At 34.0% G+C, this 15,016-nt stretch overlaps 7 protein-coding genes across 7 annotated transcripts; 1 reads left to right on the top strand and 6 right to left on the bottom strand.

The window, feature by feature from the left end:
• Positions 1–140: 140 nt before the first annotated feature.
• Positions 141–744, bottom strand: NAEGRDRAFT_68149 (uncharacterized protein; the record flags this gene model as incomplete). Its single annotated transcript, XM_002676468.1, has 2 exons — positions 141–329; positions 406–744. The coding sequence occupies 2 exons, from the start codon at positions 742–744 to the stop codon at positions 141–143; spliced, it is 528 nt and encodes a 175-aa protein (XP_002676514.1).
• Positions 745–922: 178 nt separating this feature from the next.
• NAEGRDRAFT_68148 (uncharacterized protein) lies at positions 923–3,691 on the bottom strand (the record flags this gene model as incomplete). The annotated part of the gene is made up of 1 exon (XM_002676467.1): positions 923–3,691. The coding sequence occupies one exon, from the start codon at positions 3,689–3,691 to the stop codon at positions 923–925; it is 2,769 nt and encodes a 922-aa protein (XP_002676513.1).
• Positions 3,692–3,836: 145 nt separating this feature from the next.
• Positions 3,837–6,023, bottom strand: NAEGRDRAFT_34009 (uncharacterized protein; the record flags this gene model as incomplete). The annotated part of the gene is made up of 4 exons (XM_002676466.1): positions 3,837–4,484; positions 4,530–5,152; positions 5,221–5,615; positions 5,686–6,023. 4 exons carry the CDS (start codon positions 6,021–6,023, stop codon positions 3,837–3,839), a joined length of 2,004 nt encoding a protein of 667 aa, XP_002676512.1.
• A 1,564-nt stretch (positions 6,024–7,587) lies between these two features.
• On the top strand, positions 7,588–10,247 carry NAEGRDRAFT_79933 (uncharacterized protein; the record flags this gene model as incomplete). The annotated part of the gene is made up of 1 exon (XM_002676552.1): positions 7,588–10,247. One exon carries the CDS (start codon positions 7,588–7,590, stop codon positions 10,225–10,227), a length of 2,640 nt encoding a protein of 879 aa, XP_002676598.1. The 3' UTR covers positions 10,228–10,247.
• Positions 10,248–10,396: 149 nt separating this feature from the next.
• Positions 10,397–12,390, bottom strand: NAEGRDRAFT_34059 (uncharacterized protein; the record flags this gene model as incomplete). The annotated part of the gene is made up of 4 exons (XM_002676465.1): positions 10,397–10,665; positions 10,783–11,233; positions 11,308–11,842; positions 11,900–12,390. 4 exons carry the CDS (start codon positions 12,388–12,390, stop codon positions 10,397–10,399), a joined length of 1,746 nt encoding a protein of 581 aa, XP_002676511.1.
• Positions 12,391–13,037: 647 nt separating this feature from the next.
• On the bottom strand, positions 13,038–13,688 carry NAEGRDRAFT_49450 (uncharacterized protein; the record flags this gene model as incomplete). Its single annotated transcript, XM_002676464.1, has 1 exon — positions 13,038–13,688. One exon carries the CDS (start codon positions 13,686–13,688, stop codon positions 13,038–13,040), a length of 651 nt encoding a protein of 216 aa, XP_002676510.1.
• A 411-nt stretch (positions 13,689–14,099) lies between these two features.
• Positions 14,100–14,999, bottom strand: NAEGRDRAFT_68143 (uncharacterized protein; the record flags this gene model as incomplete). The annotated part of the gene is made up of 1 exon (XM_002676463.1): positions 14,100–14,999. The coding sequence occupies one exon, from the start codon at positions 14,997–14,999 to the stop codon at positions 14,100–14,102; it is 900 nt and encodes a 299-aa protein (XP_002676509.1).
• Between the last annotated feature and the right edge of the window lie 17 nt (positions 15,000–15,016).

The raw sequence follows: 15,016 nt of genomic DNA, 5'->3' as shown, positions 1-15,016 counted from the left end.
TTTTGGCAGGTGACATTTGATGGTGGTAAAGATCAATAAAAATTTTAGTATTTTAATTTAAATGTGATATTATTGAGTTTTAAATTTTAAAATACATAATTTGATAATGAAATAATTGAAATGTTTCTAATAGTTGGAGTTTAGTTTAAAATTCCTAAAATTTGAACCAATTCTTGGAATGAAACTTTTCCATCTCCATCCTTGTCAAGTTCTTTAGCAACTTGTTCTTTAGAATGAGTAGCATCACCAGCATCTTGGAAATAGGCTTGATAGAATTGATCAAATTCTTCAGGGAAATCCAAAAATCCACTTTTATCTTTATCGAAATTCTTTATCAACATTTAATATTTGTGATGATAAAATAATTATATATTAAATATTAAATATTAAATAACAACAACATACAACAAAACTATCATAAGCAGCAGTCAACATTTTAACCTTCTTAGTCAATGTAGAAAATCCCGATCCACTCAATTTAATCCACCAAATATAAAACTCTTCAAAACAAATCGACTTGGAGCAATCTCTATCGATCAAGGTTGCGATTGCCTTAACTTCCTTCTTTTTCAATTCCCGCCAAGAACGTTCATTGTTTTCACTATTTTTTTGTTCAATTTTAAAACCCAAATCGGATAAGAGTTGAGTTAGTTCTTTTAATCCGATAGATGAAGAGTTGTTATTGTCGTATTTTTGAAAGTAGGAGAGAACGATTGGTTTTTCTGTTGGAAGTGAGAATGACATTTTTTTTTGAGATGATATGGTAACTTGTCAGACTTCAAGTGTTTAATTAAAATCATCATGACAATTTAGAGATACAGTTCAATAAGATATTTATTAATAACATATTTTATCCTTATTAACTTTACCGAAAATATTAATACACTTGGTCATTGTTCATATTAGAAATGTTTATAATAAATTACTGATGATTTGATGCAAGAATCTCTGCCTCAGTTTGAGAGAGGAGTATTAGCATGTGCATCCAATGATTAGCTGTCGGTTGAGTGAAAAGATCAATATTTACAGAACTAAAGAATTGAGGATGATTAAACTCTCTTTTGAGAAATAGAACAGTCAGAATATTGTTGAGAATTTGTGTTGACAAATTTGGAACCTGTTTCAATTCATTGATAGAACGGTTGCAACACTCATAAATAACATGGGAGAAGTATGTGTAATAGTCAGGGTTTGGGTTCTTCTCCAACATGGATATTGAATATTGAATTCTTACATTCTTTTCAGTTTCCAACTCTAAAATTTCCTTTCCACAATCAAAATATCTATCCTGACCATTTGCAATAGTTGAAATATTTTGATAGATAATTTTTTCCTTAAAATCCAACAATTTTCGTCTATACCGTTTGAGGGTAGAATCATAATATACAACTTGATCTATTAAAGGAATTAAATCAATGCAATAAACTTTTTGTTCGACAATTTGCTCAATAAATTCAATACAATGTCCAATTTTTTTGGAGAGAATTCTATTAATTTCCTCAACAGCAGATGGCATATTTGTAAAGGATGTCACTCTACAGCCACCAAGCAATGAAACAGAGGAGAAGGTTATCATCCATTGAGAGAGTGCCGTTCTATCATAGAGTAATCCATCTGTAGCCAGAACAGGATCCAAAATGAATTTCTTAGACAGAGGACAAATAAAGTTTTCATACTCTGTAAAATTGTTCAGGCTCTCCATTTCGGAATTGATGATTTTTTGGAGGGATTGAAGAGATCCTGATCTATATTCATTGATGGCTTGGAAAAATTTGAGTTTGTTATCGTAATCTTCTTCTCGAATCAACTGGAACTGTAATAATCGTTTAAGTACAGTAATATGATGAGGTTCTAACTCTTCTTCTGGCTCATTAATTTTTCCTTTCTTTGACGTTTCATCATTCTCATCCTCCTCCTCCTCATCGCTGCTCGAAGGGTCTTCCATATTCTTTCTCTTCCTATTAATATATAATTCATGATCGTCATCATCGAAAAAGACAGAGTGGCTATCAGAATATGCATCATTATTGCTACCAACTGGACTAGATGCCTCTTCCCATGGAGCATAAGTTATGCTAATATCACACTTATTCAAATCTATTTTGCCATCATCGGGAAGTGTGAAGTGATTAGTAAACTCTTGAGAGTTTGTCTTAGGTTGTTGTTCTTCGCTTGATTTACTCTTATTTACAGGAGGGATAATACTAGTTGTTGGTGGAATAATGAAGGAGGAAGAGGATTCAATATTATTTACAGGTGGACAATTATCTGTCGTGTTATCAGTCATTGTACTGCTTGCACTTGTGGTATTGGTCGATGGTGCATCTGATGAGTCGGTGACCATTTCCTCACATAGTCTGGACAATTGTTGAGGAGATTTGACATCCTTCTTGAGAATACTCTCTGAGAAGGGTACGCAAGGGATATTGATTTTAGTCCTTATCTGTTCCAACATTGGCTGTAAACTTTTATCCAAAACCACAGATAGTCCAGAATTAAAGTACTGAGACGAGGGTATTCCCGCAATTCCTCCAGAATAGCTCAATCCAAATGCATAGTCCAAAATCCACAATTCCTTAACTCTATTATCAGTTAGAGTGATGTTTCTCGTCTGTTTCTCTGTTGCCTTGATAGCTTCATCATATTCCTTAATTGATATCGTTAAATTGATTGAATTATTCTTACTAGTATCCATTGAATATAAAACTCTCACTGATTTTCCTATTGATATTAAACTGTGAGTAAATGTTGGAATTATTGGTTGAGAAATATTCTTAGTATTATTGGTAGTGGTGCTATTACTCGTTTTTTCTATAATTTTTGGTGAGTCTATGGAACTTTCATGCCCACCCAATGGAAGGAATAGAGATTCTTCCCTTTCCTCCTTTTCTGACGATTTTCCAGAAGACGATGGTGCTTCAGCTGGTTTGGATGTTGAAGATGTTGCAGACTTGGAATTCTTTTCTTCTGTTGAGGGCTTTTTCTTTTCCGATTCCATTTCCTTTGTATTTTTTTTCCTAATAGTCCACAATGCATGTTTCGAACGTTTAAATTCTGGAGGAAAGACAATATCCATTTTTCCCTCTTGTTTCTGCTCCATAGATGGATAATCTGCATGAATTCCTATTGATGATTTATATGGAGATTTGATTATCTTTTCGTCCAAAATCGATCTCAACAAGATGAAAGCAACAGGTAAATCCGATTCAGATTCCACAAGTGCATTTAAAAACATTGAATGAACTCGTTCTGCATTCAAAAAACAGAATCTTTCAGCATTCCTCGTTGCCTCTATGACACTTCTTGGTGTTGACTTTGTATGTCCTTCTTGAAAAGTCAACATTCGTTCCTTTATAGTATCAAATATCTTTTTCTTCCTCTTTTTACTCTGCTTTTTATATTTAAAAGTTACAACTTCTTGTTGCTCGTGTTTAATCTTCTTGGGACAAATTTTTCTAAATTCCTCAAATAAACTTTCAATATCGGAAGCAGGAATTATACCTCCCAAAAAGTAGGATATATCTTCAGTGTACATGTAAACATCATTCCGTTGCACATAATCTGTTGGAAATTTAACGATCGGTATATCTCTGAAATATCGTCTCTTAGTGCTTTCGTCTTCCACTGAACTGTTGTTGTTATTATTCAGAGTAGTATCAGCAGTTGGCGATGAGGTACTACTGCAGTACATTTTTTTTAAAATTTAAAAAATTAATTTGTGATGAGAATCTTGTTCAATCTTATGAGCATTTATTAATTTAGAATTTCTCTTTAATAATTTATTAATTACATGTATAAATAATGTAATATAAATATAGTGTTAATAAAAAATTTATTTATCGTTTTGGTTTGACGAAAAGTGCCAACACAATAAAACTGATAATTTGACAAATGAGTGCCACAGCCAACATGAAACCCAAGTTGATCCAAATGTTGGAGAGAGGACCATTCATTTCCAAAACCTCAATAACTGCTTCTCCAGTTGGTGAGGCACAGAAGGATGTAGGGCATTCAAAGACAGCTCCAACTAACTCATTGTGAACTAATGCCTCAAACCCAAAGTGGTATACCGATATCCAGTAAATCCAAATAAAGTAAGGTGGAATATTTGAGACATTTCTGTAGAATCCTCCAAAGAGCATCAACATGGTTGTGATGAGAGGAATGACTGACATGGCCACACCAAACGATGGGCTCAGCACTGCAAACAGAGAACCCATACTACTGGCAGAGATGGCTACCACTATCAGTATGAGTATAAACATGAAGAATCGTTCTACATTTTCATTTAGACCTACTAAATAATACACCATTGATCCAAAGAATATTGGGAAAAACATTGATAAAGGCATTTGAACAACCAGATTGGAAAAGTAAAAACTGCCAATATTGTAAAGGTTCGCCCCTCTTTCTCTGAATAAAACAGGTCTATCATTGTGAAAACTTGAAACTGATCCAAAGAGTGGAGACATGATTTGATTGGTCTATTATGAAATCAATATAATTTAAAATTGGGTTCAAAAACTTACCATTATGAAAAATAATGCTCCAATTCTATTTTGTACATCTGTTTGGGTATGTCCCAATCGAATAAAAATCAAACCAACCAGTAATGCCATTACTATTTGTTGGAAAACTTTCACAGTTGTTAATTGCTTATTTCTTACAGTATTAAGTAACCCTCTCAGACATAGAATGATAAATTGTGAGAAGGCATTGTTTCTAGTGAGTTTCAAAGCTTTGAAATCTGTTTGACTTTCTGAATCGTATTTTGGCGTCTTCATTGATTGTGAAGTGTGTTTTTCATAGTGATCCAATATTGAGGTAATTCTTCTTGCTTCGTCTAGTTTCTTCTTTGGATTATCACTGGTGTAGGACGGATTTTCACTAATCAGATCGATACAATAATCTGCAATATTGTAGTCTTCTGGACATTGATAGCCAAGTTTTTCAAAATAATGTGAAACATGCTGACCATCTCCAAAATAAGCAATTCTTCCCTGTGCAAGAAGAATAAGCCTATCAAACATTTGGAAAATATCTGAACGAGGTTGGTGAATTGTTAATACAATAGTTGTTCCCTTTCTTGCCAATTTCATAATTGTTTGAATTACATTTAAACTTGTTCTTGCATCCAATCCAGTTGTTACCTCTAATGATAATAATATCAAAACAAATTCAAAGAATGATTAATTTACATATAAAGATAAAACCACTTACCATCCAAAAATAATACAGCTGGATCATTGATAATTTCCACAGCAATGCTGAGTCTTTTTCTTTCACCTCCTGAAATACCTTTCGAAAGTCCGGGAACTCCTACAATTGTATCTGCACTCTTTTCCAATCCCAATTCTTTCAACAAATGGTCAACTCGTTCCATCTTTTCTCTCATTGTATATTTACTTGATGGCATTTTCAATAAGGCCGCATATCTCAATGTTTCTCTGACCGTGAGTGAACCCATCAAGACATCATCCTGCTCCACAAATGCACTGCATGCCATGAATGAGCTCATATGATTTGATACATTTTCTCCATTGATTTTAATTGTTCCTCCACTTGGTTTAACTCTTTGAGCTAGCAAATTGAGAAAACTTGTCTTGCCAGAACCACTGAATCAAATTGTAGATTGAAAAATTTGAACCGCATTCAACTGTAAATAAACAAGATGCAAAAACTTACCTAGGGCCCATTATTGCCAAAACTGTGCCTGGCTCTACAAAACCAGTCATTGGTTGCAATACTTGTTTCTCAACCTTTGCTATTTTCTGTTTAAAGTAATTGACAGGATTCCAAGATTTTTGTGATGATGCATTTTCTTGTTGTGATTCTCCATTCAATTGCTCTTCCGAACTTGATGGTGCAATTCTTCTTGAAGCCTGACTAGCAGCCACCTTTACTTTAAACTCTAAATTGTGCCACGACAAGAGAACAGAAGGTCTCTGATGATGATTCTTCTGATTGTGAGCCTTATGATCATTGACAATTTCATCATGCTGTTTGGATTGTTGATGACTCATCTTGGGTTTTACTTTAATTTCTATACTCATCTTTATGAATTGTTTTACTCTGATGTTGTTGATAACAATTGCACATGAAATTAGTGTTGAGGTTTGTTTTCTTCTTCCGAATATACCCTTGTTTCGCTCTTAATTATTAATTGATCAGTTATCCCTCACTTTTTCCTTTTGTTTTTTCTGTAGTTTCTTAATACAAGCACGTTAAATAATAGCATGAATAATTAGAAGAAGCACAATTGAAGTAAGATGCGTTCAAAATGTGCGTTTCAACTGTAGAGATGTTGAGGTATTGTGCGCCAAACTGCCGTCTACATAAAAAACCTTGATAAATAAAAGGAGGGTTTCAATAAGATTAATCCTCACGCGCATGCTTAATGGCAGATATTAAGTGATATTCTTCCGACCAAGAAGAATAATATGACGTCGTTCTGTTTCTGTTTTCTGCATTTCCACTTGCAATATTTGTTTGATGATGATGGATTCTGTTGGCAATTTGATGTATTTTTAAAGAAAGTCAATTGCCACTATTGTAGAGTTAGAAATAACTTCAATTTTGTATAAAATTAACGAGATTCGAATACAATTGCTTTGAGTTGAAACATTGAAGAAAGGAAGTCGTCCGACAGTCATGGTTTGTTAGTGCCAATGCTGAATTTGAAGTCTTATGAAATAGTTTATCATTTTCTCTTTTTTTGTTTCGAATAATAAACCTTTGGTCAAAATCTTATCAATCACTGATTCATTTTTAATTTGTTAATTATCGATTCCTTTTCACAACTAAAACTCCTAAACAGTCAATTCAAAACCATTGAACCATAAACAATTCGACTCAACATCTTCTCTTTCAATCATCACATTTGGAGAAATTATTCCAAAAAACGAAGAGTCGTAAAATTACAAGTTGCATTGTTGCTGTTGTATTGCAAAATCAAATTTTAAAACTCTTGGTTGACTCGAGAAGGAACAAGAGAAAAAAACGCACCAATCAAACCAACATCTGCAAGGCCAATTACCATTATCGTGCCTTTTTCATTGTGTCATCTTCATCATTGTATCAGTAGACAACAAAACACTAAATCTAGTAAAATACAAGTTTAAGTGAGCCAACAAACAAATTTCTGGCGGCAAACTTAATTTACAGTAAAATCATTGGACATCAAAAGATAGTATTGTTGTTGTATTGCAAAGAGTTTTAATCAGTAGTGTGAGCTGACTATTGTATAATATTAATATTTTGCTCTCTACTTCCATTCTACTTTTATTTGAAGAAAAGTAGAAAAGAACAACCCAGTGGGGTAACTCGGTGCTGATTTTGGACGAAACACTTTGAAGAACCACAAGGCTTTTTCAAACTTGACAAAACTTTAAAAAATTGCCTCCAACACCTTTTTTTCTCAACCTTTCAAAAAAACAAAACTACAACAACCAGCACAACTACAAACTCTGCACGCTGATTTGGAAAAACGTTGTCAAAACTACAACAACAACAACAACCAGAACCACTCAAAACTACTACTCCAGTAGAACTAAACTAGGCCTTTTTTAAAGAGAAAACAACAAGATCATGGTGTTCAAGATATTTAAACTTGCTAGTATACAGGAGAGTGTTTCAGCAGGAGACGATTTTGTTCCACCACAAAGATTACGAACAAAGGCTGCTAGTCAACCTTCAGGACTCACTCATAGAACATCATCCGATTCACTTTCGCCACAAACAAAGGCTGGAACAGGTTCGAATGCGTCGTCTTCGTACAGTCACAATTCATCGCCCACTTCCTCTCCAAAACAGGATGAAGAGGATGCCTTCTTGTCCGGTCAAGGTTCATCAGGTCAATTGGATGGTGTTGATTACTTGTTGAATAGAATGAGTTGCTCCTCTAATGTTCCTCCATCAACAACAAATATTCACACCAATAATGTCATTATGAATGGTGCCACTACTCAGAATAATTTTCTGACAGTTTCTTCGGAGGAAACGACAAAAGGACTTTCACAAACACCAGTTAACGCCCACTCACGAAAACGATTACCAAGTGGTTCTCTCATTAGACCATACCATCACTACAAGGTATTCTATTGTGGAGATAACAGATATAATTTATTGCATGATATTGCTGTTGATCAATTTGTTTTATCTAAGTCAACTAGGATGTACAAGATTGGAAAATCTGCACCTATTGACAGACTCAATCTCTCTAGTATGTCTGTCACAAAACAACGATCGAATATTAGCATGATCAGTGCTGAATCCTATAACCAGCGAGAAAATAGTTGCTTTTTAAAGGCTCCAGAAATCAATCTCTCCCTCAACAATGATGAGGATTGTATTTTACAAAATGTCAACCCAGTGCCTTCCAATAGAAATAATTTTGATGAATTCAATGATATCCAACAAGCTAATTCATTCTCTGTTTCATCATCCTTGATTGAAACAGCCCATAGAGTTCCAACCTCCATCGGACAACAATTATATAATCCTCCATCAGGGCTCAATAGTAGCTTTTCCAACAATGATACTAGTTTTTCCAACCAATTGTACAATAGCAACGATGAACCATCATCACTCGATATCATTATTACTCCTGGAGAAACCGAAAAAACTCCAGTAACAACTCAACCTGAATCACTTCCAAACGCTCCATACTATAGGAGCTCTGTAAATTTGAACTACCTTTCACCATTTTTGCCTCCAAATAATAATAATAATAATATGAATAACCAACAAAAGAATTTTGGAAGCTCTGCAACTATTGAGAGCAAATCATCTTCATCCTCTTCCTCTTCATCACTCACAGGTAGATCTCATAATACCTCATTCTTTGGCTCAGCTACCAGTTTTGCAGAAGGTATTGAAACTACAGTCATTCACCCTATTGATATTACCAGATTTTTACCAACCCAATCCCATGCCACACAAATTCCAACCACTTCAAAGATTACTAGCAAGCACGATTTTGTCAACAATTATGCTCACATTACAGATGAGATTGTTTTTGTTGCTGCAGGTTTTGATAATACCTTCTTTTTGAGTCAGTCAGGTAGAATTTGGTCATGTGGTGAAAATTCATGCCAACAATTAGGTCATCCTGGGAATGATTTGGCTGAAATTCCAGATGCTCAATTCTTACACATTAAGGAAATCATTTCTCGAGGCGAGCATACTCTATTCTTGGCTCATGACAATATCTCACTGTACACTTGTGGAAGTAATAGATTCGGTCAATGTGGTATTGGAAGCCCTGACCAAGAAATTACCAAACTCACAAAAGTATCAAAACAAGTTGGACCAATCCAACAAGTTGTTTGTGGCTATGATCATACAGTAATTTTAACTTTTGACCATCAAGTGTATATGTGTGGTGATAATAGTGATTTCCAACTTGGAAATTCCTTCCCTCCAACTGTTAACGAGCTCACTAAATTGGATACAAGCAGGTTTACAAAATCCAGAATTGTAAAAGTACAAGCCGGAGACTATCACACCATGTTGCTGACAGCCAATGGCGAAGTTTTCGTTACAGGTTCAAATAATTATGGAGAAATTGGAAGTGGAGGTCCAGTTGAAAACTTTACTCTTCTCAAAGAAATTATTCATAGATTTAATGCAAATATTTGTGATATTTATTCCAACTCCCTTACATCCTATCTGAGGGATGTGAATGGAAGTTTCTATGTAATGGGTGATAATCAATATGGTCATGCTGCTGTGGGTTATGCTATGGATATCATTCCACCAACCAGATCCGAAATTCTCTCCGATCCAAATATTCTCGATATTTACGTAGGAAAATGCCACTTGGTCTATACAAAGAAATCCAAAAGGTCACCTCAAGAGGTTGAGGTCTATTCAATTGGGTTGAATGAATTCAATCAACTCGGTATTGAATCAGAAGGCCCAGATGATCATCATACTGTTCCAGTTCGTCTCCTAGACTTGGAAACTATTTACCAATATCAAAGAAAGAGGTGGAGAACAAAGAGGATGAACATTGTGTGTAGCACTTATTCAACCGTTGTTTACTTTACCACTAGAAATGAAAATGAAGTTAGTGAGCTATTCAAACTCTTGATGCTTCGTCTGGTTTGCCCAGAAAAGTGGGAAGTTGCCAGTGCAGGAAAGAAGTTGGAAATGGGATTCGACGTCGATTTGAATGACAATATCTGGAAATTTGATGACATTGCCATTGTGACACAATCAAATTAAATAAACAAGGTATTACTTTTAAAAAAAAACACTAAGGCTGCAACGGGGAAGCATAAATAAATTTTAATATCAGTTAGTAAGGTAATCAAATCGAGTTATAAGTCGAGTTAGAAGATTAAATAGTATTAAGCCAAAGTTGTAGAAGAATCTTTTTTAATAAATTATTTTGTTAGTTGATGGCATTGTAAGAGTTTAAAGACATACTTGATCGTGTTGAAGATGTGGCATACTCTTTGTAGGACCTTCCCCTGAGTGGTCGTTTCATAATTTCCTCATCATGATCATAAGTATCTGCTTCTTCAAATGATGCCGGCTTTTTGAAAATTGAAACAATGAACCCAATAATAAAGCACAGTACAAATAACCAATTTTCAAAGTAGAAAATAATACTGAAAACAGGAACACCAATTGTCACGCTGTTAACATTCTGAGATAGTTCTGTCATGTAACAAGGTCTTGTGGTGTTAGTGTTATTTCCGTTAGTGTAATTTCCATCCAAATCGCCAAATAGAGATGGAATTTCAGGATGATTAAATAAGGAGTGAGAATTATTACTATGTTCTGTAAAGTTGAAGGCAGCCAATGCACATTGCTTCCAAGCTCCAGTTGAATCTTGATATTTTTGTGAACCAAAGGTAGTATAGACTGGAGCAAAACTTGGTAACATGAAGGAGGTTGCCAACATGATAAACATGAGGAAAATTCCAGAAGTTAATAAACCTTGTGGAACAGTTGATCTGACCTTTAACTTGTATAATTTAACACACAAGAATCTCAATCCAATAGTTGAAAGTGAAACCATACTTGCCCAAATAAATAAGCAAATAATTAAAGCTAAAATAATATAGTCAATTGGGAAAATAATGGAACTGTAGGTGAGCAATAAATCCAAAGGATTGAAATAACAATTTTCTTCAGTGACAAATCCACAAGCAATACCACACTTGCTGGTAACAGTTCTATAAATCAAGTTGATGAGTAGAGAAATTAGAAGGAAAATGATTACCTGTTTTGATTACAATATAAAACAATTAATTCAATAAATCATTAAAAAAACATTCAATAAAAATTAATACATACCACCAAAATACCAAATCCAATCAATAATTTAAATGGATACATGCATGGTTCCAACTTGGCAATGATACTCTTCTTGGATCTTTCAATTCTAATTGAGGTATTTTCGAGTTCTGTCTTTTCTTGTCTGAGTCTGTCATACTTCTTTTGATCTTCTCTATTCATGGAAGTTCCCTTCATTCTATATTTCTTTTGAAGGAGGTCAATTTCTTCATCAACTTCATCAGCCCTTCTATCCACAACATTTTCATCCTTGTAGGTGAGATATTTTCTCTTCATTAATCCAATTGGTAAAGCAGAGAGACCATAGGCTGTATAAATATTGAATCCAAAACAACCCACAACAGCCAAACAACCAACAATGAATCTAATAGCTCTATCTCCAAAATGTTCGACATCTACCAATTGTTTCAACCAATCAGTAACACTATTCTTATCAGCAACAGTTCCACTAATAGCAGACATGACAAGACCCATAATGATAATCAAAATACCTGCAATGAATGTAAAGAGTGTAAATTTGATAGTGTGAAACAATCTCCATCCCAATCCACTTGCTCTTGATGGTTGTTGTTTCTTTGAAGATAGAGAATACTTGTCATCATCATCTTCATTCTCTCCTAATTTTGGATCTTCTTCATACCAGAAATAAGCAAATGGAATAATGACAGAGCCAAAAATCAATAATATTAAATAAATACTATAATAGAGAATCTTAATGACGAGGGAATTTTCCTTTGGATCAAAAGTTTGAGAAACATTAAAGATATCAACAGGAACAACAAAGATTGAAAATACAACCAGAGAAATTCCCACAATTGAAGTAACCAAAGCAATAAAACTCTTTTCTCTCCTATCTTGAAATAAACAAACAGCAATTGAAGTAATGATGAAAATAACAAAGAATAATACTCCACAAATAGCCCAAGGAATCCAAATAGGATAATTATATGATGGATCTATTGTATTGTGATCGTTAGGATTTGTATTATTTGGTGACTCAGCCTCCAGTGTTGTATAAAGAAGAACATCCGATGCTGCCGATGGTGATGAAGGAATGGCTGCTACTGTTGCTGATGTACTCATCATGAACACCATCACTAAAAAAGCAAGTAAAACAATTCCTCTCCGATTCGACAAACAACTCCTCATTATTGTATTGTTGTTGTTGTAGTTGGCGCCTTGATGTTGTTTTTGAGGCATTTTTTTGAGTAAGAAGGAATTTAAAATTAGGATTTTTTCGATTTTGAATGCTTTTTGATTTCTAATTTCTCAGCTCCGAATCAGCAATTTAAAATCATATAATTGATATTCAATAGTGATCGGATAAGGAATATGCTCTGGTGTAGTGCACTGTTGGAAATGAGTGATTTTCTAGAACCACCTTAAAAGAGTAATTAATATGAATTCAAATATTACTATCACCTTATTTATTGCTGGTGGTAGTGATAGCAAGTAGAGAAAATTGAGTGATTTTGCCTATGGCTATTTGCTAATGAGACTTGAAAAGAAGACAAAAGATATTCAAAGAATTCATGGCCGCTATCAAAAGAATTCTCATTCAAAACCATTTGGAATCAGTCACTGTCTACTCATTAATTATTCCCAATATTAATCAATTGCTATCTGAAAGACCATAAATTATTAAAGTTTGCATTGAGTGCTACTTTGTACAGCTGTTCTTGTGTTTCAGAATTCCTGTTAATCAATTCACTTCCAATGATGTAATATGATCATTTTCTTTCTAACAATATTTCAGTGGCAATATTGGCAGAGTTTTGCAACACTTTTCTTAATTGATTTAATTTTTCCTTATCAAGTTTATCCAATTCTTCAATTGTAAATGTGGCTCTTTTAATTACATCTGACATGGATACAGCATTTTGTTCAGCTTGTTCATAATCATTTTGAAGAGAGCTTAGTAATTGTGAAATAATTTCCAAACGATAATTAATAGGTTTATCCAACAGATTTTCCATAACAGAAGGTTTTCTGATTGTGATTCCACTTGTCATTTGTTTTTGTTGTTCCGAGGTTATGGTTGTTTCCATCATTTCATTTTCCATAATAACAGGTTTTGTTAATTGTTGTTCCAATGGCTCAAATAATTCGTGGTCAGTGTTGGTATCTTGATCTAGATTTATGGATTCTGTTGTAGATGCCTCCCTACTATTGTTATTACTATCGTGGTGTGTTGTACTCAACATTTCGGAATTGTTTGAAACTGTTTCATGATGATCGTCATTGCTTGGTTTGACCTTTTTACATCTTGTAGGTGGTTCATCATTTTCATCGCTATCTTCATCAACTAAAAAATTTCTACTATAACGTATCTTTGGTTTATTTATATTGCGTTGGCTTCTGCGTGGAGTGTGTAAAGACATTTTTTATTTTTATTGAATTATCAGATTTAAATATTTAATTAATTACTACATTAATTTTCATATCATTGGATTCGAAAACGATTGAGGAATCCAATAAAACTATCCATCAATCCTCAAGTCATTATCCGAGAAATCAATTTAAAATATGATTAATGTTTCGAAACTAAACCTCACTCAATTTACGTATTAACAAAATGTTGGGGGCATTTGAGGAATAGACCTGTTTCTGATAGTAAATTTGCTCAACATTATTCGAATCAAATAGAATGAACAAGAATGAAACCCCAACAAAGAAACAATAAGATACATTCTTCAAAGCAGTTGCCAGAGTGTTTCACCATTAAGGTGATTCAGCCCCTGAGCTTTAATAATCAATTGTCTTTAAAATATCTTTTTTATTGTGCTTACTTGCTAATTCTTATTAAAAAAGTATCTTTCTGACTCAACCAACTCTTGGAATGCTTGAGAGAAATGTTCTCTCAGAGGGTCGTACACTTTCGAAAGATAGCACTGGAACCAATTTTTTACACTGCAACATCTATTCACATGGTTTGAACAATCGACTTTTCCAAAATTCTCAGCACCAATATGAATTCCAACAACTCTATTCGATAACTCGATTTTTTCTTTAAACAATGACCAATCTTCATAATGTTGATTACACGTCGTAACAGCCCCTCCTGAGCTACCTTTGAAAGATACGGAATCATAAAAAGACACACCTTCATCTCCTCCTCTCCCTCTGCCAAAGCTTGCACTTTTCACATCAAATTCTATATATTGACAAATTGTCTCCATATTGATATTCACATTACAAGGATGTGTGTTCATATCTAATTCTTGAACTCTACTTGGAATGGATTGAAGGCACACGCTATATGTTTTCTCTTCTTTTGATTGTAATTCAGAAACATTGGATGGGGATGGAATAAAAAAGAAATTTGGATCTTCTTCAAGTAATAACTCTGTTGATGTTTTGAGTAGGGCCCAATCTTCTTGAGGATGATCTGTTAACAATTCATTTTCTAAAACAGATCCAGTTTCAACAATTTCACACTTACAATAATGCTCTACTGTAAAGTTAGGTCTCTGACTCCTATCTGGATCCAATAATACATAAACTGACTCGTTATTGTACCAAATTCCATTCTTTCTGAACCCACTCACATTGTGGAAACATGTAAAAATGTAGACTTCTTTTGAAGATGGGGGTGAAACAATAAATCCTGATCCCAACATGTGTTCCTTTTCCCCATTACTATTGTTGAATATAGAATGAATATCAACAACTGGGTTTAGCTTTCTTCTCATTTGTTTTACCAAGTCAT

This window comes from Naegleria gruberi, assembly GCF_000004985.1.
Source record: "Naegleria gruberi genomic scaffold NAEGRscaffold_27, whole genome shotgun sequence".
Classification (NCBI taxonomy): Eukaryota; Heterolobosea; class Eutetramitea; order Acrasida; family Naegleriidae; genus Naegleria; species Naegleria gruberi.
Note: the sequence above shows the minus strand (reverse complement) of the source record. Positions and strands in the feature narration are given on the sequence as shown.